Consider the following 26,632-nt stretch of genomic DNA (forward strand, 5'->3'; position numbering starts at 1 on the left):
ATGAAACATTAAAAGAAACACAAAAGAGCAGAAATATAGAAGGGGACACAGACAAGCAGAACAGTGTTGGTACTCCTGTGTGAAATTTAGCATTTTAAAAGTAAGTTGTAGAAGATAGAGATTCATGTTCTCATATTTTCGAAATATATTTAAACTTCTGGCCCTGGTTTCAGATCCAAGTTGCTTTCCAGAATGAGTGGATCAATTCATAACTCTGCCATTGGATCTCATACCATTGTATGCCTGTCTTTCCAACAATTGTAATTTTCCTTTTTTTTTATTGTTATCTTTTCCAATCTAGATGTACAATGGAACTCTGAGTTGTTTTAATCCTTATTTCTCTTATTAAATTATTTGGGGCACTGTGTCATGTGGTTGTGGGTAGTTAGCAGTTCTTTTGAGAACTGCCTGTTCATACTCTTGGACCTATTTGTCTTTTAGGAAATGACTCTTGTTCTTCCACATTTGCATCAATTCTTATATCTAGGATGTCAACTTTTATCAGAGAATTGGCTTGAGAGATTTCTTTTCCCCAGTTAAATGTTTCCCTTCTAGTTCTAAGTGTTTTGGCCTTGTGTAAATTATTTACAGTTTTATGTAGTAAAAATTATTCACTTTGGCTCTTATGATCATCTCTCTCCCTTGTTCGGTCAAGAGCTCCTCTCCTATCCACCAAAAATATTTAATCGTGACCTCATCAGTAATTGGTTATGGGTTCATACCACCTTGATTCATAGGCCTTGTACTGAAGTGCCTGTAAAGACTGAAGACATACAGGGTCTTGATATTTTGGGAAATGGATCCCAGGTGACCTTGTATTCCAATTATTCTACAAGAAACATTTGAGAAAAAATACATTCCTAGCCTTTGAAAGGGTGAAGACACGGTGAACTGAGTGACAAGGACTATCCACATTTGGGGTTTATCAGAGTTAATCTAAAGTTTTCTAAGGACATCATTGGTGTCAATGGGAAGGTGGATACTATGGCTCTGGTATCTCTAGTCTTTGGAACCACCTCCAGCCTATTCAATATATTAGTGCAATGCTCTTTATAGTGAGCTGGGCCTCAATACTTAGCCACCCTGGCCTTCTATGCAGCCTGCGAACAAGCTGGATAGAAAATATCTTGAGAGCTCTGGTTCCTTCAGCTCAGAAGAAGGCGCAGAGAAGTGACGTGAGTAACTCCAGTGTCTGGAGAGCTGAAGGACTGGTTCAGAGAGAAGCCAAGCAGGAGGATAGACATGTTGTCCTTACAAGAGCAGGGCTTGCGATGTTCGTGATCAGCAGCTCCCTGACTGATGATGACCCTTTGGAGAGCTGTCTCAGAAGTTACCCTAATCTGTCATGTGAGCTCTCAGACATAATTGGAGATAGCTGTTGTTTAGCAGTATCTATCTCGGAACCCTTTTCTAGGAGAAGAGAATGATGAGAAATAAAATGCTGATTTTTACCAAAAGGGGCTTTCGTTTGGGGAATTTAAAACTGACATTGTTCTTTTTTGCTCTTATGGTAGTAGAAATTCCATTTACCCAAAAGAAAAAAAGAAAAAATGTTGTGAGTGACGTTAGTACTACTCTTTCAGCCATATTACTTGTTAAATATGATTTAGTGAGCTACCCTGGGAACCTGACCCCAGTGAGTCAGTAAATAAAAATTTAAGTACTTACTGTGTGCTGGGTGCTATGCTAAGCTGAGGATACAGACACAAAATCAATTTCTGCTCTCAAGGGAGTATACAGTCTAATGGAGGAAATATTTTAATAACTTAGTATATATACAAAATATATACAGAAGAGATGAAAGGATCAGCACCTGAGGGGTGGGGTGGGGCAGGAAAGGCCTTTGCAAAGGTCTTTGCTTTGAACTTAGTCTTAAAGAAAGCCAGGAAAACCAGTAGGCAGAAGTGAGGGAGCACAGCAGAGCAGGCATGGCGATCAGCCATTGCAGAGACATGGAATGCCACAGGAGGTGGAATGGGTCGAACTACAAGTAGGCCATGGTAGCTGGACCATGACGTGCATGGAGGGGAGTCAACTGTGGAACGACTGGAGGGAGGGGCTCTAGTTATGAAGAGCTTTCAATGTCAGACGGAGAACTAGAGATTTGATCTTGGAAGAAATAGAGAGCTATTGCAAGTCTATTGAGCAGGAGGATAACATGGTCAGGACTGTGCTTTAGAAAAATTCCATATAACTTAGTTTTAGAAGATAATAATAATAATAATTGGTGTCTATATAACACTTTAAGTTTTACAAAACACTTTACATGTTAATGCTTTTGACCCTCACAACAACTATGTGAGATGGGTGCATCTTACAGATAGGAAACTGAGGCCAAGAGGCTAAGTAACTTGTGCTGGGTCACAGAGCTAGTGTCTGAAGTGGGATTTGAACTCAGGTTTTCCTGACCCAAGCCCAGTGCTATCCACTGTGCCACCCAGCTGCAACCTGTTTCTAAGTTTGGGAGGGGGGTGGCTCCAAATTCAATATTTGGCTCATTCTGCCTCCATTTGATTTATTTGGGCTTTCATTTGAGGTGAACAAGAAACAGATGGTATTAGGGATAAGGTAAAAAAGTTATGCCATTTTAACAGAATATATATGTGTGTTTATATATATATATAATATATACATACACATACATAGCAAAACATATGTACACACACACACACACACATATATATGTGAATTTTCATGCTGAAATTCCTTCTCTAATGATTTCCCCACTATCCTTAGGGGAAGGAGATGATTATTTTTAATGAAAATATTAACAGTGTCCAACATAGACTTCTAATCTGTGTTTTCCACCAACTTACTAAGAATTTTGTCTGGAACGGCCATATTTCCCCACAGATGTCCGGGAAGTAGGAGTTCTTGGAATTAGTGTTGTGCAGTGACTTTAATCTAGTGGAGGCTAAAAGTAGTTAGAATAGTCACTTGTTACCTACAAAAAGGTTGAGTGGAATTTACTTTTCACCTAAGATTATTTATCTTAGCTGTCCTTATTGCATTAAGACTATTATTAGATTTTGTTGTTGTTGTTCTGGGAAAAGGTAGTCTAAACAGAATTCAATTCAGCAAATAGTTATTAAGCTCCTACTGGGTACAAGGCTCTGTACTATACAACTACTCTAAAACATTTCTGTTCATTTCTGATATTTTAACATTTTCACATTTATTTGATATCTTTCCTGTATGTAAATATTCCTGTCCCTTTGAAAATAAACAGGAATGGTGGCTACATAAGATTTTTGTGGATATAAAATGTTCCTTACTAATTTAGTTTGGCTGGCAGTTTTAGTATAAGAATTTTTTAAATCCTCTATATCTCATATTTATGTTATTTTAGATATTATGTAAAATTTATTTTTAATTCCATTTCCAACAAAATCCGAGGAACTAATAACAAGGAACAAAACAGGTCTATAAAAACATTCCACTCTTTAATGAAAAGACACCATTGTGGGTGGAGAGAAGCTTCCTAGTCCAAGAAATTTGGTAGCAGTGTAAGTCTAAAGTAAATTCTTTTATAAAATAAAACTTTATGATTCAATTCAGTTCAACAACTTAACTCATCAAATATTTATTAAGTGCCTACTATGTTCAACATAGGGACAGTTAGGTGGCGCAATGGATAGAGTACCGGGCCTGGAGTCAGGAAGACTCATCTTCCTGAATGAAAATCTAGCCTCAGACGCTTACTAGCCACGTGACCCTGGGCAAGTCACTTAACCCTGTTAGGCTCAGTTTCCTCATCTGTAAAATGAGCTGGAGGAGGAAAGGGCAAACCACTCCCCTATCTCTGCCAAGAAAACCCCAAATGGAGTCACAGTCAGACCTGACTGGGAAAAGACTGAACAAAAATGTTCAATGTATTGCGTTTTCTGTTTTCCTCACATTTTCTCACATGCATACAGAGGTGGGAGTGTTGAGTTGTTGGGGTGCATGCGCTGTCTTTTTTTTCAGTTGACATAAAGCATGCCTTGCTCCTCCTAAATTCATATTGCTCCCTAGATCCAAACCTAGGTCAGGGCATAGTGGATAACCAGAAACAATCTCTGCAGTCTCAGTGCTAACTCAGTCTTCTCTTTCCTCAGGGCAAAAGCTTTGGGGAGTTTTCTGGAGGGGAGGAGCCAGAGGTTGATCCTGGGTAGAAATTGCTATGTCAAGGTCAAAACATTCAGAAATCAGAAAGGTACTTGACTCCTCAACTAAGGCTAAAGGTTGCTGTTACTCTCCTGGAAATTGTCATGTGTGACTTCATAGACAATGTATCGCAGTAGCTGCCTTTAATTTCCAGTGAGTGGTGTCAGATGTGCTGCCATATGAACCTTAGCCTGGACTATTTGGTCCTCTTGTCCCAGTTGTATTTGGGACATTACCACAAACCTTGACTCTCAGCTGCTTAAAAATTCTTGGCCCATCTGTCTCAGCAACTGCTAGACCATTCACCAGATTATACTAAACAGGTGTCCAAAACTCAGTTGTAGGCGAAATAGAACAGTTTCCATGTCAAATATGAGGGAGTTTAGAGTCATACTCAGAATTGTAGAATCAGAAGATGTATCCTATCCACTTTATTTTACAGATAAGGAGCTTAAGAGTGGTCAAATGACTTAGCCAGGGTTTGTCTTCACTTTCATGAACCATATATGTGTGTTGTAGTAGAAGAAGCATGCCATTGCAAATCACTGGGCACTGGGGTTATTCTCTAATAAGAGAGAATTACTTTTAAAGCCATTCAGAGGGATAAGAGATGATAAATGATAGAGATGAAATAGCACTTTTTATAGCAGTAAAAATCTTCAAATGAACTAGATGAAAATACCTAACATTTAAACTCTCCAGTACTGGAGACCAACATTGCTTGCTTGCATGTTTTGAATTCAAACACTATAAGATAGTGAATGTAGAAGCTGTGGTACCAACTAGCTTCCCAGAAAGAGAACCTAAAAAGGGTTACTCTTCATATCGTCTCATGTCTTATCAGAATTATTGCAACAAATTTAATAGCTTCAGAATTTCTATCAGTGATTAATAGGAAGAAAGGTTTGGAAAATAGATCTGACAGGTGGCCACATTCAACATTTTATGTATTTGGGGCTCTAGGGTTGAAATTTTTTTTTTCTGTTCCATCTGTATACTAACATGCATAAGTAGGAGTCAAAGCCATTACTAAATGTATCATAGAACTCACCTAACACATAGGGTCAGCTGATAAACAATAACCATTCATACGCATGCCCACATATTAGGCCAACTCTCACTCTCTTGCTAATGTGAGTAGGACCGAGCCAAATTTTCTTTAACCTTAAAAAGCTTAACTTACCTGCCATGACCACAGTAACACGAGAGACAAAAATGGTGCAGCAACTTTTCCCCAGTCTATGTCTTTGATCTTTATGTAGCATTTGACACTGTTGACAGCCCTTTCCTCCTGATTATTTTTACTCTTCCCTGTGTGTTACTGTGATACTGTTCTCCTTTGGGTCTCTTCCTTTGTCTTTGACAATTCTTCGAGACGTTTTGAGAGATTGCCATCCACATCCTGTCTATGCCCTAATAGTGGGTATTTCTTTGCTAGGCATTCTTCCCTTCTGTCTGCACACTCTCACTTGATGAGTACTCATCAGCCCCCGTGGGTTTAATTATATCTAATACAGACGACTAACATTTCTATCAAGCGCTAATCTCTTTTCTGAGATCCAGGCCTGCATCACCAACTTCGTGTTGGACGTTTTGAACATGATATCCCCTAAGCATCTCAAACTCAACATGTCTGAAATAGAACTCGTTACCTTTCCTTCCAATCCAACTACTCTCCAGAACTTACCTATAGGTGTCAGTCCTCTTTCCAGCTTCCAGATTTTCAGCCTCAGTGTTATCCCTCACCCCACATATCCAGCCAGTTGTCAAAGCTTGTCGTTCCTACCTCTGTAACATCTCTCTCATCATTCCTTTCCCTCTGCTCACATGTCTTTGCCCTAGGTCGTGCCCTCCTCTCCGCTTGCCTAGATTATTGCTGTAGTATCTTACTTGGTGTCCCTGCCTTAACTGTCTCCCTCTCCAGTCCATCTTCCACAAAGATGCTAAAGTGGTTTTCCCAAAGTATAGTCTGACCATGTTACACTCTACAAATTATACTCTAATAACTCTAGTGGGCTTCTTTAAGGGCACAGACTGGATTTGTTGTTGTTGTTGTTGTTTTGTCTTTTTATTCCCCAGAGCAGGCATTTAATAATTTAATTGAGCACTAGACTTAAAAAATCAGGCGATCTGACTTCTCACCTTAGACACTTAGTAGTGTAACCATAGGTGAGTCACTTAACCTCCAATGATACATGGATACATCAAAATTCTTTGATTTTCCTTTTTTAGTAGGCATACTGTTAATACAGGTGTGATGTATGTGAACAGTCAGCGTCAAACTGGAACTCTTGTTGCCTGCGTCCTGAAATCTTCATGGAGTCTAGCTTTGTCTTAGAAGATGTCTTTAAATGTATCTTGTCCACCTTTGCTTGAACATTCCAGAAAATTACATTGAGGAATTATTAATAACTTGTGAATTTTCCATTATATCATAATTTGGTATCAAAATTAAATTAATTTTGACAGGTCTGCACCTCAGGACAGGAACAGCAATAACTGTCTTCACCGAATGGTTGAGTATATCAGCTTTACATTTGATTAGACCATTTCATTCGTTCTTCTGGCATGTATCAAATTGCAATGCTGAGACAACCTTAGGTCCTGTGGTTTCCATTGCAAAAGTGACACACTCAACAACATTAGTTTATTGGAAGTGGAGTTGATCAGCAAATGCACACCTGACATAAAATTAAGAACAATTTTCTGAAGGCCTCCATCCTTAGTGCCAACCCTCGGACCAACCCTTGTGGACCGATGTCTGCGCATGGCTGATACTCCAAACATCAGAGTGAATGAATGAATGAATGCCTGTGGGCTGGGCCTGAGCCTGTTTGCCTTGTGGTTTGCCTCCCAGTCCACTGGGAAGCCCAAGCTCCTTTCATTTTCACTCTTTTCCAACTCTAGTGCTTTTGAACAGAGAACCCCCCCCCCATCCTCCCGACCCCCAAACTCCACATTCCAACCCCATGATCTCATGGTACCAAGCATATCTCCCCTGCCAAGCAGCCAGGCTGCCTGCTGACTCTCACAAGGGGAACAGACGGGAACATAAACTTGCTATGGAGGAGCAAGACAATTTCTGTATATTTTTAAGACCAAGAATCCAGTATTCATTTAGAGGTTTTATTTTTTTAATAGCTCCTTGAAAATTCAGCAAAGTAATTCATGCTGCCCTTATTTCTTGATAACATCATTCCCTTTGCACTGATGTGTAGAATCTCAGAAACCAGAAAATGGAAAAGATATATTAGATCATGTCTAGTCCATTCCCAATGGCCAGAATTCTTTCCCACAGTCTCCTCCAGTACTTTTCCTATTCCAGTTTTCTCAAGAATTGGAATTTCCACCTCTTCTCCTGGGAGATAATTCCTCAGGATTTCTAGGTCTCCATAGGGAAATTTCCCTGCCATTGTGTGGAAATGTTCCTATTCTTATTTTCAGTTCAGTACTCTTTGTTTTCACAACCCTAAACAGTGCCTCTCTTTCCTTGGTGAAGAATTTCTGGATGGTACATTCTCCCACACCATGATTTCTAATCTTGAACGAAGTTTAGGATTTTTCTGGGTTTTTTTTCCCCTAACTTATATACATGTACATACCTACATAAATGCTCAGAATCACAAATTTTGAGAGTTGGAAGGGTTTTCAGAAACTGTGCGGCCATACCCATACATGAAAGGAATTCCCACTCTGCCATATCAGACAAGGGGTCACCTAGCATCAGTTGGAACATATCTTTCCCCATAAATCAACCTCCTTAGTCCTTTCTTACTAAAGTGGATTCTTTTTTTTGTGTCATCTCCAGTCCTACAAGCATGAAAACCTAATCTTTTCCATTCTATAAATTTATTTTCTGTATCAGTTTGAATCAGAAATTGTTTAGAGTAAAGTGATTTAGTATCTAAAGGATAGGCAACAGCATTCCTAACTTGGAAGACTATTTTTGGCTTCACTTTTCATTTGTTATTTGTAAAATGGGAAAGATTATGTTAGTTACTCAGCATTTTAACACATATATTTATGGTTTTCCAACCCACAACTGCTACCCCCCACTCACCTACTCCTACCTAAAGATACCTGGTTAGAGAGAGGGCTCGAGAGCAAGGAGGCACTGTAAACCTGAAGATGGAGCTAAAGGAGCTCGTTTTTGTGGTGGCAGAGATTTGGAAATTGAGGAGATGCCCGTCATTTGGAGAATGACCAATCTAGTTGTGGCATATGATTGTAATGTAATAATACTCTTGTGCTCTAAGAAATGACGAGCAGGATGGTTTCAGAAAAAGGTGGGAAGACTTATACGAACTGACGTAACGTGAAGTGAGCAGAACCAGGACAACACTGTACACCAGAAGAGCAACATTGTATGATTATCAACTGTGAATGATTTAGGTATTCTGATCAAAACAGTGATCCAAGACAGTTCTGAAGGACTTATGATTTAAAATTCTATCCACCTCCAGAGAGAGAATAGGTGGATTCTGAGTGCATATTGAAGCATAATTTTTTCACTTTCTTTATTTTTCTTTTTTTGCAACAAGGCTAATAAGGAAATATGTTTTGCATGATTTCACATTTACAATTATATTACATTTCTTGCTTTCTCATTGGGTGAGGGAGGGGTGAGAGAGAGGCAGAGAATTTGGAACTCAAAATTTAAAAAAAATGAATGTTAAAAATAAATAATAAATTAAAAAAAAAGATGGAGCTAAAGGACACAATTTGGGGAGGGATAGTGAAAGAGACAAAAATCATTGAAGTTGTGCATGATCAAAAGGTTCTTCATGTACTGTGTAACGAGGCACATGACCCACTAGTGGAAATTATATCTTCACTGCTTCAATCTTTATATATTCACTGTTCTTTCGCCTTTCCCTCCATTCCATGAGGAAGTGATGGTTCTCCTACTTATCAAAGCTAACCCCTTTACCTGTATCAAGGATCCCACCTCCTCCCACTTCCTCAGAAACTTGGTTCCATCATCATCCCTTCTCTCTCAAATTTTAAATTTTTGCTTCTGGTTTCTTCACCTCTCCCTAAAAAATAAAATAAAAGCTCACATGTTCCCTATTAGAAAAAAATAATAAACCTTCCTTTCAAATTGCTGTCTCTCTGTTCACTGCCAGCTTTCTTAAAACAGTCGATCCAATCAGTCAATTAATCAGCACGCTTTTACGGAGCACTATGTTCTAGGCACCGGGGATCCAAAGACAGAAGCGAAACAGTCCCCTGCCTTTGCAGAGCTTACAGAATGGCAAAGAGGGAGATGACATGTACATATATAAATTGATTCAGAGGAGATACAAGGTAATATTGGAGGGAAGGCACTCGCAGCTGCAACCTCCGAAAAGGCTTCATTTAGAAGGTGGCATTTGAACTGAGCCTCAAAGAAAATGAGTACAGGTGAGGAGGGAGTGATTTCTAGGCATGGATGATGGCCAATGGAGAACAATGGAGCCGGAAGGTGAAGTTCTGTGTATAACAAAAGTTAGAAGGCCAGTTTGGCTAGGTCATAATGTACAGAAATGGGAGACGTTCTGATAAAGCTGGAAAGTTAGGTTGGAGTCAGTTGTGAAGACCCCCACATGCTAGAGTTTGTATTTGATTCTTGAAATGATAGAGATCTACTAGAGTTTACTGAGTGGTAGAGTGAGGTGATCAAACGTGGTTGTAGGAATATCATACTTTGTTGGCGATGCAGAGGATAGATTGGAATAGAAAGATGTTTGAGGTGGAGAGATCAGTCAGGAGATTGTTATAGTAGTCTAGATGAGAGGTAATGAGGGCCATCACCAGGCTGTTGGCTGTGTGAGAGGAATGTAACGGACAATCTGGTATGTTCTGGAGTGAGAAACAAAAGATTTAGCACCAGACTGAGAGTGTGTGATGAGTGGGGATGATGAGTTGAGGAGGACACCAAAGTGGTGAACCCGGGTGACTGGAAGGATGGTGGCACTGTTATAATATTCATTACTGTACCTGGCAGCATGACTTAACAGAAGGGCCTTGGAAATTTAAGATGATTGGCTCTTCTGGAAGGAAACAGTTATGATATGCTCTGGTATTTCTTGGTACTTCAAACAAGTGAATGAAGCCAGCCATCAAGAGATGACTCAGGAAGACACTGACTTCAAGTATTTGAAAGGTTGTCATGTAGAAGAAAGATGGGAATTCTTCTGTTTGGCTCCAGAGGATAGAACCAGCAGCAGTGGGTGAAGGTTAAAAGAAAATTTAGGCTTGATGTCAGGGAAAACTTCCTAACAATTAGAACTATGCAAAAGTGGAATGAGTTACCTTGAAAGTTGGTGGGTTTCTCCCCCTTCCCCCTCACAAAAGTCTTCAGAAGTTCCTTGGCCACTGGTTAGGTTCCTTTTGTATTTGGATTAGACTCGTTGGTTGCTAAGGTCCCTTCCAACTCTCAAATTCTATCATTCTTTGAACTGGAAAGCTACCAGCTTCGCCCTTCTTTGCGCCACCCTACCCCTGGGATTGGATTTCTAGCCTCTCTGACTAATACATATGTGTCATATGGCACCAGAATATACCGCTACCCTATCTTTTATGTTTTCTGTCTTTCTTCCTTGTTTCTTCTTGGAGATGGAATGGAAATTTAAGTAAATACTTAAAACCTAAATAGGTTTGCAAGATCTTTCTTTTTTAAGCCTTCTGATCGTATGCACTGGGATTATCAATAACAGAGATAAACTGAGCAGATGATTATATGAAAAATAGTTGAATGCCTATGTAATCTTCTAGCAGACAACTAAGAAATGACTAATTTCTCTGAGCCATAGTTTTCTCTCATATAAAATGAAGTTTTAGACTAGATGAACCCTTAGGTCCCTTCAAGTTCATTTGTCCTATAACTTTGATACTTATATTTCAAAATCTTTACTCATTTATCAAATATTTTTATTGAGTCCCTTTAATACATAAGGCACTAGCGAGGATTTAAAATATATATAAGATGATACGTCCCCTCAAAGAGCTAATAGGGGAAATAAGAAATGTTTACAAGGAACTGTATGTACCACAAGGTAGGATGAAATATGTTCCACACGAGAAGGATGACCAGAGTGGTCCAGATCACTATCCTGCACATTTGTTATACATAGCAGTAACAATACATTTTATTTTTGTAGCACCTTTCTTTCAGGAATGCACATTTTCTGATAAATGTTCTTTTTTATTGCATTATGAAATGCAGAATTATTCAGACAAATCAAAACCAACTGCTTTTTTATTGCCCATTTTTCTTTCATGTTACCATCATGGTTTCAACCACTAGGAGGTACAAACCAACAAAGAAACACAACCGTGACCAAAACATTATAAATTGTAAATGTGCTTCAGAACGCAAATCCTTTGGTCCATATGAAAAGACAAATATTATCTTTATTAAAAATAGAGGGAATCTGGAATACAGAAGAAAATAAGTAACTTGTCAAAGAATTGTCAGAAATAAAACTCAAGTTTCCTAACCCTAAATCTGTTGTTCTGCCTGCTGAGCCAGAAGATCATTTAAATAGTCTCAAACACATAGATAGTAGTAGCTTTGGTGATATGATGGAAGCCTTTTTCAGATGCCTTAGCACAGAGTGATCTCTCCCTTTCCTCTAAATTCTTATAACACTTGTCCATTTTGTTCATTTAGCATTTAGTATATGCTTCCTTCTGTTTTTTTTTAACCTTTTGTTTATATACCCTATCTCCTAAACTAGATCATAGATTCTTTCAACTTGTCTTTGTACCTCTTCTAGTCCTTTACATATAGTAAATTGGCACTCAGCAAATGACTGGTGGTGGCGGCGACACCTTTTATGTTGGTTAATGATAAAGGATTTCTGGATCTGGCATTGAAAGAAAGAAGTAATGTTTTCCTTTGTTGTAGAGTAATGGCATGCATCGGATATTCTCTGGCATCCAACCTACGGGGATCCCTCATCTAGGCAATTACCTGGGAGCCATTGAGAGCTGGGTGAGTCTACAGGAAGAATGCAGCTCTGTCATATTCAGCATTGTGGATCTTCATTCCATCACTGTCCCCCAAGATCCAGCTGTTCTTCACCAGAGCATCTTGGACATGACTGCTATCCTGCTTGCCTGTGGCATAAACCCAGAAAAAAGCATTCTTTTTCAACAGTCCCAGGTCAGTTTGACACATCAGAATTCTCTACAATCTCCTTTTCTTGTATCTGAGGAAAGATAAATTGTTCTTCTGCCTCCTGTTTGTTTTTCAGGTATTTAAAGGTAATCCTGTCAGTTATAAGTATAACAGCCACATGGTGCTGTGATCCTTTCCTTCTGTGATTTTGTTGTTGTTCGGTCATGTCTGACTCTTCATGACCCCATTTGGGGTTTTCTTGGAAAACCGTTACTTGTTACTAAAATGTAGTAATGCCATTAGACAAATGATCCTTATTGGTTAAATGTGTTGACAATGGAGTGAGATTTAGGGCCCTCTATTTTCCAATAATGCAGACATTTCCACATTGGGCATCCCGTTCATTGGGTATTATCCATTGTCTCTTCTCAGAGAACAGGGCTTCAGGAGATCTCAGAGAGACCATCTAGCAACTTGAGGGAGTCCAGAGCTCCCATGCCCAAGCTAAAGTAGACTTGAGGGCAAAGCCACTAGGGTTGCCTTAGGTTCTTTTTGTGAATGATTTGAGTGATTTCTCTTTGATCATCAGATAGGCCAAGGAGCCTAGAGGTATAGACCGTTGGAGGCTTCTAATAAAAAAAAGTACTCAAGTTTTTTTTAAGATAAATTTTTATTGATATCTTTTGTTTTTATATTACCTGGGTGGCAGCTAGGTGGTGTGGTAGATAAAATGCTGGACCTAGAGTCAGGAAGACTCATCTTCCCAAGTTCAAATCTGGCCTCACACAATAGCTGTGTGATCCCCTGGGCAAGACACTTAACCCTGTTTGCCTCAGTTCCTTATCTGTAAAATGAACTAGAGAAGGAAATGGCAAACTACTCCAGTATCTCTGCCAAGAAAACCCCAAATGGGGTCATAGAGAGTCAGACATGACTGAGAAACAACTTAACAAAAACATTTCCTACAGTATCCCTCTATCTTCCTTCTACCAGAAAGTCATCCATCTCTTATAACAAAGTATTGTTTTTTAAAGAAAAAGAGAAAGAAGAGCAAAGACCACAGGCAAAATCAATCCACACATCTGAGAAACATCTGAAAATATGCAATCCCTATACCTGTAGACCTCCCACCTCTGCAGAAGAATGACCAGGGGTGGGTGGTGAAGGGAGAGGTGAAAAGATTCAAGTTTTGACTGGGTAGAGATGTTCCTTGGCTAAATCTGTGTCCCATAGTTCAGTTACAATGTCATCACATGATGTTATAAAGAAATATGCTAGCAATGTAGATGCTGTTCTAGATTTGAAACTTCTGCAGGTCAGAGACAATGTCTTGTACATCTTTGTATCCCTCCTAATTTCTGACACAATATCTAGCGTGTAACATAGATGCTCAATAAATGTTTATTAAATAAATGAATGAATTTAAAGAGAAAAATGCATTTATTACCTTAATGTTGTTTCCTGCTTTAAGGAGAATTTCGCTTTTTAATAGAATCATAAAATCTTGAAGTCAAAAGGGACTTTAGAGGTTATCTAATCTAATTGGGATCCACCTTCCCAATTAGAGAATCCCCTCAACCACATCTCTGACAAATAGATATTTATTCAGCTTCTTCCTGAATTCTTCAGTTGGTGGGAGTGGGATATCTTCACTACTTTGTAAGGCAATTCATTCTACTTTTTGGACAGCTCCAGTTTTTAGAAAATGTTCCTTTATGGTGAGCCATATTCTGCCTCTCTGTAACTTCTATCTTGGACTAACTTCTGCTCTGTTCAGTCACCCAAAATGAATCACATTTCTCTTTCAAATAACAAGCCTTCAAATATTTAATGAGTTATCATGCTCTCCTTAAATCTTCACTTCTCCAGACTAAATATAAGCAGTTCCCTAACCTTTTTTCACCAAGTATGAATTCTATATACTTTATCATATGGATGAGACCCATCCATAGAATTTCCCTCTTAAAATGTTACTAGAAATAAACACAGTACTGTTGGGTCTGTTTGGACCTATCCATCCATGATTCAGTTGGGATTATTGCCTTCCTTTAACATATGCTGCTCAAGATATGGTTAGCTTTTTTTAGTAGTGTCATTATACTCTTGGCTCTTAAGATTTCTACCAATGAAAACTTTTTAATTTTTTCACACAAATTTCTGTCAGGCCAGGTCGTTCCCCCGTCCATTATATGTTTTATTTTTAAACCCAAATGCAAGAATTTGCATTCAATTTGACTACATTTCCTTTTATTTTTTTAGGCACGTCATTAAAAATTAATTTGTTATCTAATGTATTAGCTCTTCTTTCCAACTTTGTGTGATCTCCAAATCTGTTAAGCATGCCTTTATGTTTTATTTAAGTCATTAGTAATAGGCAGTCTTATCATTCTTAGCTCTAGAGTAATCTAGAGAGGGGAAGGTTTGGGTATTTTCTAAGTAAGTCTAATATAATATTCATAATATTCTTTTAGACTTATTAAGTGCTTACAGCTACAATAACTTTTACCCTCAAAAGCTCTAAATTGAAATTTACATTATCTAATTATAATTATAAAATATAAAATTTTATTCTATGTATAGTTGTTAAAACTCTAAACATAAAATTATAAAATAATTGTGAATGTTTTATGTGGAACATTCTGTAGAAATTAAAAGAAGGCATCCAGCAAAACCTCCTATGTTTACTACTTATCTGCCAGACTTTCAAGTTAAACATTTTACAAAGTTTTTGACTACACATAACATTTACAGTGAAATAAATTACAACTTGGAAGATGCTTGATATAATATAATCATATGTAATATAATCATACATAAACTTAATTTTGTGCTTTATTTGCATGAAGGTTTGTAATATTTGGCTTAACACCAGACAAACACAGTCTTAAATCTGGTTCTTCATTGAGTTTATTTCTGTATCTTGACTTCAAACGAGAATAAAGTGAGAATGCTTGCTTACACAGATAACATGGTGGAAAATGATAGAAAAATTTTATAAACTCCCTTGCTGAGAGGAGATGGAATCTCATTTATTTAATTTTTAGCCACCTAACCAATCAATGAAAGTGAACAGCTAATTGCAATATAAAATATTTCCTTTCAACTATGAATGACAGATGCTGTATTAGATGATAAATGTATTTAAAGTTCATTTGCAAATATTGCTTCATTTTTAAAATTTACACATAAATTCACCAAAGGAAAAAAAGTGCCTCCAAATTTGACTTTCTTTTCTTCTGCCACTGACATATCAGCCACAATATCACAGAAACTCTGCTAAACAACTGACCAGTGTTACCAACCAGTTTATTTGAAAGCCTGCCAGATAGAAGACTAGTAATGTAAGTGGAATATAAGCTTAAAATCTAAAAACAGCCTTACGTTGCAATGAGAGGTATTATAAAGTTTGTTTCTGCAGGATGTTTGTGGTGTCAGGATTGTAATGCACATGTCCAGCAATCATGGTCAAACGTGGATCATTTCAAGCAGTCTGATATTTGTACTGCAAGAGTACAAACATTCATAGCATCTTTCTCGTATGATTATACAGATGATGCTGTATGACTACAGGGTGACAGAGGAGAACGAGGGAGCTAGTCTGGTGCAGTATACAGAATGCAACTGAGGGGATGTACATGTGTCTGATCATCCATTGGAAATCCATTTGCACTTGAATGTCAAATGCTTGTGGCAGTTTGGAAACAATTTGGTGACAGAATAAGAAACTGTTCTTAGAAGTGGACAGAATTTGACATAATCAGTGCCCAAACACCAGGATCATTGTATGCATGACCATGAGAGTTTTAAATTCCTGCAGAGACAAACCTATAATGCTTCAAGTATGCACATACTTGTTGGCAGAGAGGAAAAATGTATCTATAACATAATTGGGCAATTATGTATTGCTTTAAGGTGCCACTGAAGAATTTTTTTTTTTTTAGGCAATTAGGGTTAAGTGACTTGCCCAGGGTAACACAGCTAGTAAGTGTTAAGTGTTTGGTGTGAGGCTGATTTGAACTCAGGTCCTCCTGACTTCAGGGCCGGTGCTGTATCCACTGTGCCACCTAGCTGCCCCCACTAAAGAACTGTTAGCATGAATACTTTAAACTATTATTGTGAACCCCTAAGGGGTTCATGAACCAGTGATCTAGTCCATCTCTCATGTTTTATGAGTAATGGAATGGAATTAAATGGTAGAGTCAGGACTTGAACCCATCTCTTCAGACTCTACAACACCTTTGGATTATAAATATTTTTTATAATCAATATAGCTTACACTAAGATCACCCAATTAATTACCACAGTATCTCTAGTAGTCTTGTCTCTACAACCGTCTAATTATTTTGCCCTTCTCTTATCTTGTTTTTCTTGTTATGTCAAGCAACATAGATCTGGTTGATTTTTATGAAATCTAATGGGGAAAATTCCAACCTTATTAAAACGGTAAATGACATCGACTAATCTTTCAAATATTGATTTCCTACCCTAGCCCGTAGTTCATTAATATTATAACTGTTTAAAGTTTTGATAGCCACTGTTAATTGAATATCTCTGAAATTATGCAAATCAATGAAAAATAATATTCAATTTATATATGACTTTTCAGAAACATAACTGGAGTGGAAAGTATGGTAGACCTGAAATGGTATTTTTTGTTTGGTTTGATTTTCCTTTAAAAATAAATTTATTCCTGTATATTATTAATTCTGTGCATCTTTACTTCTGGAGATAATTACAAATGTAGAAAATTTTTTCTGAGCTATAATACTGATTTTGCCAATAGTTTTTGTCTCCATTCCTTTGCATTCTTTCTGAACAGTCTGACTGGAACAATTTAGGCTCATTGAAGATTTTTCTCATTATTTTCTTTTTGTCTCTCTCCCTCTGGCTGCTGGTCGTGTTGCTTCCCTTAAAATATGTTTGCCATATGTGGAGAATTTTACTGACTACCTCTCTTCTGAAAGGTGTGTGTGTGTGTGTGTGTGTGTGTGTGTGTTTGGTAGGTGTTTCCTTACCATTGCTGGAGTCAATGGTCTTTTATTTCCAGCAAGCCTGTATATAGATCCAATCTCTGATTCCCACAGCTGTCTCTGAATTATGAGTCTCCACATTTTCAACTGCTGCCTTTCCCACACTGTAATCACTGCAGATGGAAGATAAAAGGTGGAGGACATAACCTGAGACACTAACTCACCCTCAGAGCCAAGAGAGATGCCCTGATCTGTCAGGCTTCAGTGAGTCCAAAAGCAGTTCAGGCAGATAGATATGCAAGGGAGGAGGAGGAAGAGGAGAATGGAATCTGTGACTGTGGATTCCTTCTGAATTGGCTAATGAGAATGGAGTCCTTGTTATTACCCCAGAAGCCAAAATTGGGAAGGAAAGTAAGGGAGAGGACAGAGCAGAGCCAGTCTGCCATTCTGAATCATCCACAGTTGACAGGCTAACGAAACTAAACGTGTGAGTCTGTAAACTAAATGTGTGAGTTGCTCATAATGGGCTAATGGAGAATTAGATGGTTGTCTTTACTTCTCTCATGGTGGAGTCTACATAGGATCCTAGCTTTGGAGCTGGTAGACCCCTTAGAGGCCATCTGGTCTGACCCCCAGGTGAAGAAACAGAAGATAAAAGGATTTGCTGAAGTTGCTGGGTACTCCACAGGTAGTAAGTGGCTAAGTTAGGGTTTGGACCTAGGCTCTTGGACTCAGAATCCAGTGTTATTTAACACGCAAACCATGTTAAAGAATAAAACCTGCTGTCACTATCCATTCATCAACAAGCATTGATTAAATAAATGCCTACTAAGTGCTAAGCACTGGGAAACCCATGACAAAAATGAAGCCATCCTTGCCCTCAGGTAGCTTAACGAGCTGCATCCTATCCAGGCAGCAAGTGTGTACACAACACATACACTCTATACTGATTATATACAAAATCAGTAGAAGGGGATCAAGAAGTGCTTCATTGTAGGAGGTGGTGCTTGAACTGAACTTTGAAGGAAGCTAGGGATTTAAGAGGTTGAGTTGAGGAGGGAGTGCATTTCAGGCATGGGGCAAAGCCTGGGCAAAAGCATGGAGATAGGACTATCATGGGTATGTCATGTGAGGAATAGCAAGAAAGCCAGTTTGGCTTGGCTGTAGAGTGTGGAAAGGGAAAAGCGTGGTCAGAACTCTATTTTAGAAATGTGTGCTTGGCAACCATATGAAAGATGTGTCATTGGAACTGCATCTCCAGCTTTTTAATTTGGGCATCAGGTTTCTAGAATGTGAGAAGGGGGCACTGGACTTGGAGTTAGGGGATGTGGCTCTGAGTCATGGCAATTTTTGTGACCATAGAAAAATCACTTAATCTCCCTGTGCCTCAGTTCCTTCTTTTTTAATTAATCAATTAATTAATTTTTAATTTAATTAATTTATTTTGAATTATCAACAATCACTTCCATAAGCTTTTGAGTTTTAAACTTTTTTCCCCCTCCCTCCCTATTTCCCTCCCCAAGATGGTGCACAATCTGATGTAGGCTATACATATACATTCCAATTAAACATATTTTCACCTTAGTGATGTTGTAAGAATTAGAACTAATAGGAGGAACCACCAGAAAGAAGAAACAAAACACAACAGAAGAGAAAAATAGCAAATAGTATGCTTCAATCTGCATTCAAACTCCATATTTCTTTCTTTGAATGTGGATAGCATTTTCCATCATGAGGCCTTTGGAGACCTCAGTTCCTTCTTCTATAAAATGGAAATAACATTTTTAAAAATCTTGTTCTCTTTTGTTTTCATATCAATGTCATTTCCCCAGTCAGGCTTCTCTTATAACAAAGAATAAAAAAGAAAGCTGGAAACTAGGCTGGGAGTGGGGAGAAGAGGCCAACCAACACATCTCCTCAGTCTGGCAGCATATAGACAGTGCCCACACTTGTGGGCCCCCAACTTTCCAAGAATGGAGGGGGGGCCTTCTCCTTTCATCCTTGGGACCAAGCCCAACTGTTAGGCAGTCAGCCTATTACGGAGCTTTCAATTTCTTTGTTTATTTTTGTTTTGTTTTGTATTGTTTCTGGTGTTCTTTCCATTTATGCTGTTGCAGACATACATTATTTTTGTGGCTCTGCTTACTTGGTATCAGTCTTTCTCTGGATTATGCATATTTATCATTTCTTACTGTGGGATAATATTCCACTACATTTATGTACCACAATATGTTAGGCAGGAAATGTTAATATTTTCATCAATCATTTCACAGGGTTGTAAAAGAGAAGAACATGGAGTACCAATGGAAATGTGTCATTCAGCCTTTTAAAATAGCAGACTATTTGTAACTATTATGGAACTGGGTGTTCCATAAGTGTGTCGATCCTGCCTGTTTTTAAACATCCATTTATGACCAAAGAGCAATAACTTTACCTCGAAGATCATCAGTAATCCAGCAAATTTTGCTTTCCATTTTTTTTGGTAGCACCTAAGGTAGATGGCTTAATTATTGGCTTTGTTGATTTCTAAGGTTCTGCTGCTCATGCATTGTATGAGTGGGACTTCTTTTAAACCAAAACACTTAATTACTAATGCTGTTCCAGGTGTAAGGCAAAAAAGTCTTATTAACCTGGTTCCTTGAATTGGCTTAGGGGACATTTTACTTTTTCATGTGTAGTGGATTTCAGAAATAATTTAAACAAAGCTTAGCATAGGGAAATGTACAGCCTCTTATCACCTTCCAACTTCAGGATGATGCTGTGGAAAGAGTGCTGGATTTGGAGTCAGAAGACCTGGGTTCAGTTCCTGACACTGATACTTACTAGCTTTGTGATTTTTGGCAAATTATTTGCCACCCCTGGGCCTCAGTTTCTTCATCTGACAATTGAGGGGGTTGGACTACATGACCTCCAAGGTCTACTCAACTCAAGTTCTATGATCCAGTAATAGGACTACATTATTTTTGTTTTACTTGAATTTCTAGGAACATCAGAAATACTCCTATGAGGCAATTAGATGGTGCAGTGAATAGAGTGCTGGGCCTGGAGTCAGGAAGACCCTAGTTTAAATCCAGCCTCTGACGCTTACTAACTGTGTGACCTTGGGCAAGTCACTTAACCTCCATTTGCCTCAGTTTACTCACCCATAAAATAGAGATAATAATAGCTCTCCCTCCCAGAGTTGTTGTGAGGATCAAATGAGGTGATACAGTGCCTGGCACGTGTAAATGTTGTTTATTATTATCCTTGTACTGTACAAATGTAAATGTGAAAATAGATTCCAAAGTCAAATGACAAAAATATAATTTCATTCATTATCAGATGCAGTCTGCCATTTTTAATTATCCATCACTAAATTCTGTTATGTTAATGCAGGCAAGTGAACTAACTGTACTGGATTTTTTAGATCCATAGAAGAAAAGACATGAGAAAAAAAAAACAAATCTTAAAGCAGAGAAGGTAACCTTTGGTTAGGAGTAAAGCAGATGAACCCTGTTGACTGTGCAAGAACTTTGGAGGTGTTGGACTGGGAGAAAAGTCTGAGGAAATCCAAGCATGTACAGAAGATGATAAACATTGGCAAAACCAATCAGAAGCGGGCCAGTTAAAGACAGTGGCTGTATTCAGTGTGAGAGTTTATCAGTTGATACAAGAGCCTTTTAATTAAAATCAGATCCCAGAACAAGGTTCCTGCTAAGGAGATTTGTCATGGGGATGATGAGTCTAGTGAAAATAACTCAGCATGAAATTGCTCGTTTTTGAGATGAAGTGATAAATGGGAATTTGTGAGACTGAATAGTTTTCTAAGTATCCTTAGCCAAGCTGCAGGAAATACTTCCTGGGAAGATAATATTTACATAGGAAATAGACAAGTCCTGGGAGACAAGAAAGTATCTTAGGGCTCCCATCCAGGTTTTAATGCCCTCGGGGATTGCTTGAATGGGTTGGATTGATCCCCGGCAGCTGTATCTTTTAGCATCATCTGATACAGCATCGAAGGCCCAGTTTTGGGCTTCTTTTGCTCTTCCCAGGTGTTTGGGGAAGGATCTCTTTTCCTCTTCAGCCCAATTGTCTCTTTTCAGCATCTTCTCACATTCTAAATTTTCTTAATTCTTATTCACAAAACTGTCCTTGGAACTAGAAGACCTGCATTACTTGAACTCTGGGAAACCTTTGGCTCCTCATCAGAGCCAGTGATTTTGTTGGATACGCTTCTCAGGTTGCCATATTTCCCCCCTCCCCGCTCTTGTTTTCACCTCGAGATCAGCCTGTTTGTGATTATGAGCCATTGGCATTGGCAGAGGCTGTGTCTAGTGCAAGAATCAACCACAAGCTACAGTCATAATTGATTTCAAAGATTACAATGCCAACAGTCATTATGTGCAGATTTTCTGTCATGATGTATGTGAGGCACTGATGGGGAAGGCATGACACAAATATCATTAGTTGTTTTTTTGTCCCCAATTCAAACTAACACTTCACCTTGGTACTTGGATGGATCTATGTTCTCATCAGTGTGAGTTCTCCCTCCAGGGGTCCAGATTGTAAGCCATCCAAAATTGCCTATAGTTCACAGATCTATATCCTCTCCTAAATCTACCCCAAGGTGTCCATTTACCTGCTGGAGACTCTCCAGTAAATCTCTTAATTTGTGTGGATACCAGTGGAACTTGTGGGTCATCCACTCGTCATTTCTTTCTCTCCACTATGTGAATGGTCCATCTTTTTTTTTTTTTTTTCCTGGTTGTACATTTCTTTGATAGCATCTTTTGTGCTGTGTTGCCTAACCCCACCTCTGGCCTGACCAGTTCCTTCTATCTAATGTGCTGTAACTATTTGATGTTCACTTTTCAAATTGTTAGTTTGCTCATGCCCAACCTGCTAAACTAAATACTGACACTGTATTAAAAAAAAAAAATTGGAGGATACTCCTACCCAAGTAATATCTCATCACTTAACTAAATGCATGTTTTGTTTTTATGAGAGTCTTTTCTAAACAACAGAAGATTTTGAAGATTCTGTGATTTTTAGGATGATGGAAACAGAAATCTTCAGTTATAAGCCAATCACTACATTTAATTTTCCATGTGGATATCCAGCAAGTCACTTTGTCAACTCCGTGCCTTCGTTTTCCCTTATCTTAAACAGTTTTGGTAGTTTTTCACAAAACCATTAGATTGGTTCTGTGTATTAAGCTCTGGTGTTATTTTCCTTGTGTTCTTGCAATGTATTTCAGCAAATATTCTATTCAGATAGCAAAATTTCACATTTACCATCAGAGAAATCAAAATATTTATAGTTTTGTATCAAATGGAAAGTGAGCAAAGGAACCAAAGCTTATAATGTCATTATTCTAAAACAGTTATGAAAAACAAGATGAGAAAAAAAGTTATCTTTGACCTTTTGCCCACTTTTCTTTATGATTATTATTTGAAGTAAGTTGATTTCCCCTGTTTTGGCAACACCAAGAGAATCCCCCCCAAAATATTAAATGAGTTTCATTCCATATGTGCAAATGTAAAGTTTCTCCAAGGAAAACACTTGACTTCATTGAGACACAGTGGTGGCTTTTTGCAATCCATCGATAAAGCATCATATCTAGGCAGGAAGGAGGAAATTTTCTTGGTTTCCCCCATATTTCCATATGTGTTTGTCCATATTTTCATTCCTTCAACCCAACTCATTAAGGAAAAAGCAACTTCTCCCTCACCACAGCCTCCCCCACCCCATACCAAATAGAGCTCTTATTTTATTAATTTCTAATGGGAGTATATTTTGCTATAGCCAAGGCCCCAGTTTTTGTCTGACAGATGTTTGTTTACAGCAGCAGTTAGCAATTTGCAGACATTGTTGTCAAAGCCACTGCCCTCAATGAAACCCAAATGCTGCTTTGGAAGGAGGATGATGGAGGCAGCTCAGTGACTTGCACAGCTTTATGAGGGAGTCCTTGTCAAACAAGTGAAAAACAACCTTCTTTCTCTGTGGCTAGTAGGGGGAAAAAAAGGAAACCCTCCTACTCCAGATGGTGGATCCTCCTTAGTGAAACAAGCCTGAGCTGAGGCAATGTCATTTCTCTCTCTTCACTTCACAAAACCCACAAGGAACACATTTGGTGTCACTTTTCAGACTTGGAAGCAATCTCTGCTTTTTTAAGGCAATCATATGGATAAGAAGAAGCTGCAGTTAATGAAGGACTTGGAATCCCAAGGACTGGGGATGGGATGCCCTGCCCTAAATAAAACTCTAGATCATCAGAAGGAATTTGTCCTGGACCCAAGAGTCACCCCCAACTTTGTTTCCAGCTTTTAACAAAATCTTTTGACGAGAACCCCCTCATAAATTCAGTGAATTTGGGGAAATAATTTGGAGGAGCTCCCAATCCGTTCCCTGGTTGACTGGGGCCCAGCTCACAAGGCTCAGAGACTTATAGCCTTAAGTTGGCCCTTTTACTAGTTTTGGAGAGTGGGGGAGGCCACAGTGAAAAGAAAAAGAAAACTATGGAAAAGAAATATTCCTTAAGAGTGGGAACACCGTCTCTGCTACTTCTCTGACTGATTCCTAAACCAAATGGCTCAAGTTTCTGTGATTTTCATTCCAGCACCTTTCTCTAGCATTTAGATGTAATAGTAAAAACACACACACGCACGTATGCACACACACACACACACACTCTCACACACACGTGCCCCTTTTTCTTCTCTGCAATCTCAATTATTGAGTATTCTAGGGGTTTAGAGATAACTATGCTTGATTACCCTTGTCTTATTATTTAATATATGTTAAAATATTCACAATATATTTATAATGTAATTTCTCCTTTCTTTAGGTGTCAGAGCACTCAGAATTAAGCTGGATCCTTGGATGTCTGGTCAGGATGCCACAGTTAGAAAATTTTCCCCAGTGGAAGGTAAATGTTTTCAAAGCAAGAAACCTAAAATGGACTTAAATGCCACCATTATGGAAGTTTTTCTTTTCTATATTCTTCTGTTTTATCCACTAAATTGGCCTGTCTCACCATATCACAAGAACATCAGCTTCTAGCTCATCTAAGTAGCCGTGCTAACTTTGGCAAGTTCTTTAGTGGCCTGTCACCTAATGTCTCTAGGCCACAGTTAAAATAACGTAGTTAGACTCTCGAGACCCCTCAAGCTTAACAATTCTATGAATCTATGGTTTTTCTTACTCTGAGTCTCACAATGGATGACCCAGTCTGCTTTTTGTTTGAGTTGCTAATGACCTTGAACCCTCCCTATTATGATTAACAGTCTGGATCCATTGCCCTTGGAATCTGTGTTCCATCCCCACCAGAACTAATTGGTGGCAAGGCAAGAATGTGTTCATTGTGGGGAGAAGGGAAATAACATTTTTATGCAACATTTAAACAAGATGCGTCCAGGCAACAGTTCAAATCCGCAGTAAAATGAGGGCTACACTTTCTCAAGGAAGCTCAACTAAATAAGTTAAGTTGGGATAATTCACAGCACTTTACTTCCATTTATTTTTGCAATATGATAGTCTAAAATTAGAGAGCCTACAACTATGTCAGCACTGATCCCATTTGCAGGCATCTTTCCACCTTGCAAGCTTTCAGGGCTCTCATGGTTTCCTCTGAAATCGATACTCCCAAACAGGAACTACACAGAGAAAAACAAATAGTATGTTGAGGTGCCAGTGCTTAATTGAGAGGCAGTGTTGCCAGTTCTTTCCATATCCCTGGGTAGAAACAAAATGGCAGCACTCTGAAGCCCTAAGGTTCAGTATGGTTCTCATCATCTCAAATCAGAGTGCCTTCCCCCTTGACAAGTCTGAGATGGCACTTACCACTTCTTCACTCTTCAGCTCTCCTTTTCAGTATTCCTCATCAGTCCTGACTGTCTCTCAGCACATTATCCCATAAGGCATTTCTCCTTCAATATGTCAGTGTATCTGGGATCCTGTCAAGATGGCTACTTTCTCTTATGGGAAAGATTGCACATTCTGTGTCTTATCCGTATCCTCTCCTACGTCCTCTGTGGGCTCTATAGATTTTGTATTTGCTTATGCAAGTGTGTGTTGTTTCCCTGCAATAGAACATAAACTCTTCAAAGGCAGAAAGGGCTTCATTTTTGGTTTTGTAACTTCGGTGCTTGGCACACCATAACTGGTTAATAAATTCTCATTAAATGGATTTCTTACATTTGATTTACACCTCAGGGTTTACAGAGAATTTTCATCCACATCTCCCTGGTTCCTTGTACTAGAAATATGTGAGATAGGCAGGAAAGTTTATTATACCCATTTTCACCATTGAAATAACTGCATTTCAGAAAAATTAAGTGAGCTTCCCAAGATCACACAGAGAGTACATAACGGAATTGGGGCTAGAACCCAAGCCTCCCTATTCTTACTCCTCTGTTCTTTCCTCTTTACTATGCTATTTCCCTGGGTTTAAAAATGCCCATAGTTCAATAGAATGATTAGGCAGATGTCTGAACATTTTTTACCCTTTTGTTCTTCCTCACAGACTAAGAATGCTAGCCTGAAGCAAGAGGGGACAGTGGGTCTCTTCACATACCCAGTACTTCAAGCTGCAGACATTCTGTTATACAAGTAAGTAAGGGGTGGGGAATCGGATCATACAGTCGTGTCTATTCTATCAGCAATCGATAAGAAGACTGAAGGGTTTGGTGTTTTTTTTTCCTATAAATATGTGAATAGGCACTGCAGTTCTGTGAGACAGGTTGCAAAAAGGGATTAGAGATACGAATTATTTTTGCGTATAGGTGTTAGTTCATATTCATTCTGAATTACTATAAATTAAATTAGAGAATGCTGAGTCCTGTACATGAAATAAATTGAGCTGTCTCAATCCAGTTTCCCAATGTTAACATTAAATAGATCACATTTTTATAATGCTTTAAGGTTTATAAAGCCCTTTATAAATAGTATCTCATTTGATCCTCACAACAATCCTGGGAGGTAGGCACTATTATTACTCCAATTTTACAGATGGGGAAACTAAGGCAGACAGTGATTAGGTAACTTTCCCAGGATCACACAGCTAGTAAGTGTCTAGGGTAAGATTTGAACTCAGATTTTCCTGACTCCAAGTCCAATGCTCTATCCCTTATGCCACCTTGCTGCCTCACTAATTATTTTTCAGTCACTATTATTAATAAAAATGTATCAACATTGACACTCTGTGTGGCCTTGAGCAAATGACTACATTTTTTGTGTCTCAGTTTCCTCAACTGAATACCCACCACAGTTCTTAACATTTATTCTCCTCACATGGTTGGGATTCCAAAAAAATGAATTAATACTTGTTTAAAGAGTACTGCGTCAACATTTATATAGAAATAAAAAGCAACCCTGTTAATAACCTTTATCTTGAGTCCATTGTAGTCTTAGCAATGTAGGATGAACTCTAATC

At 38.5% G+C, this 26,632-nt stretch overlaps 1 protein-coding gene across 1 annotated transcript in view; it reads left to right on the forward strand.

Annotated features, from left to right (window-relative positions):
• Positions 1-26,632, forward strand: part of WARS2 (tryptophanyl tRNA synthetase 2, mitochondrial) — a 69,032-nt gene that overhangs the window by 23,851 nt on the left and 18,549 nt on the right. Inside the window, exons 2-4 of the mRNA XM_027866781.1 lie at positions 12,038-12,295; positions 24,047-24,127; positions 25,724-25,809. Of these exons, the coding sequence (XP_027722582.1) occupies positions 12,038-12,295; positions 24,047-24,127; positions 25,724-25,809 (425 nt within the window). The remainder of the gene's footprint in view (positions 1-12,037; positions 12,296-24,046; positions 24,128-25,723; positions 25,810-26,632) is intronic.

The sequence above is a fragment of the Vombatus ursinus genome, unplaced genomic scaffold, assembly GCF_900497805.2.
Source record: "Vombatus ursinus unplaced genomic scaffold, bare-nosed wombat genome assembly UNPS02014782.1, whole genome shotgun sequence".
NCBI classification, from domain to species: Eukaryota; Metazoa; Chordata; class Mammalia; order Diprotodontia; family Vombatidae; genus Vombatus; species Vombatus ursinus.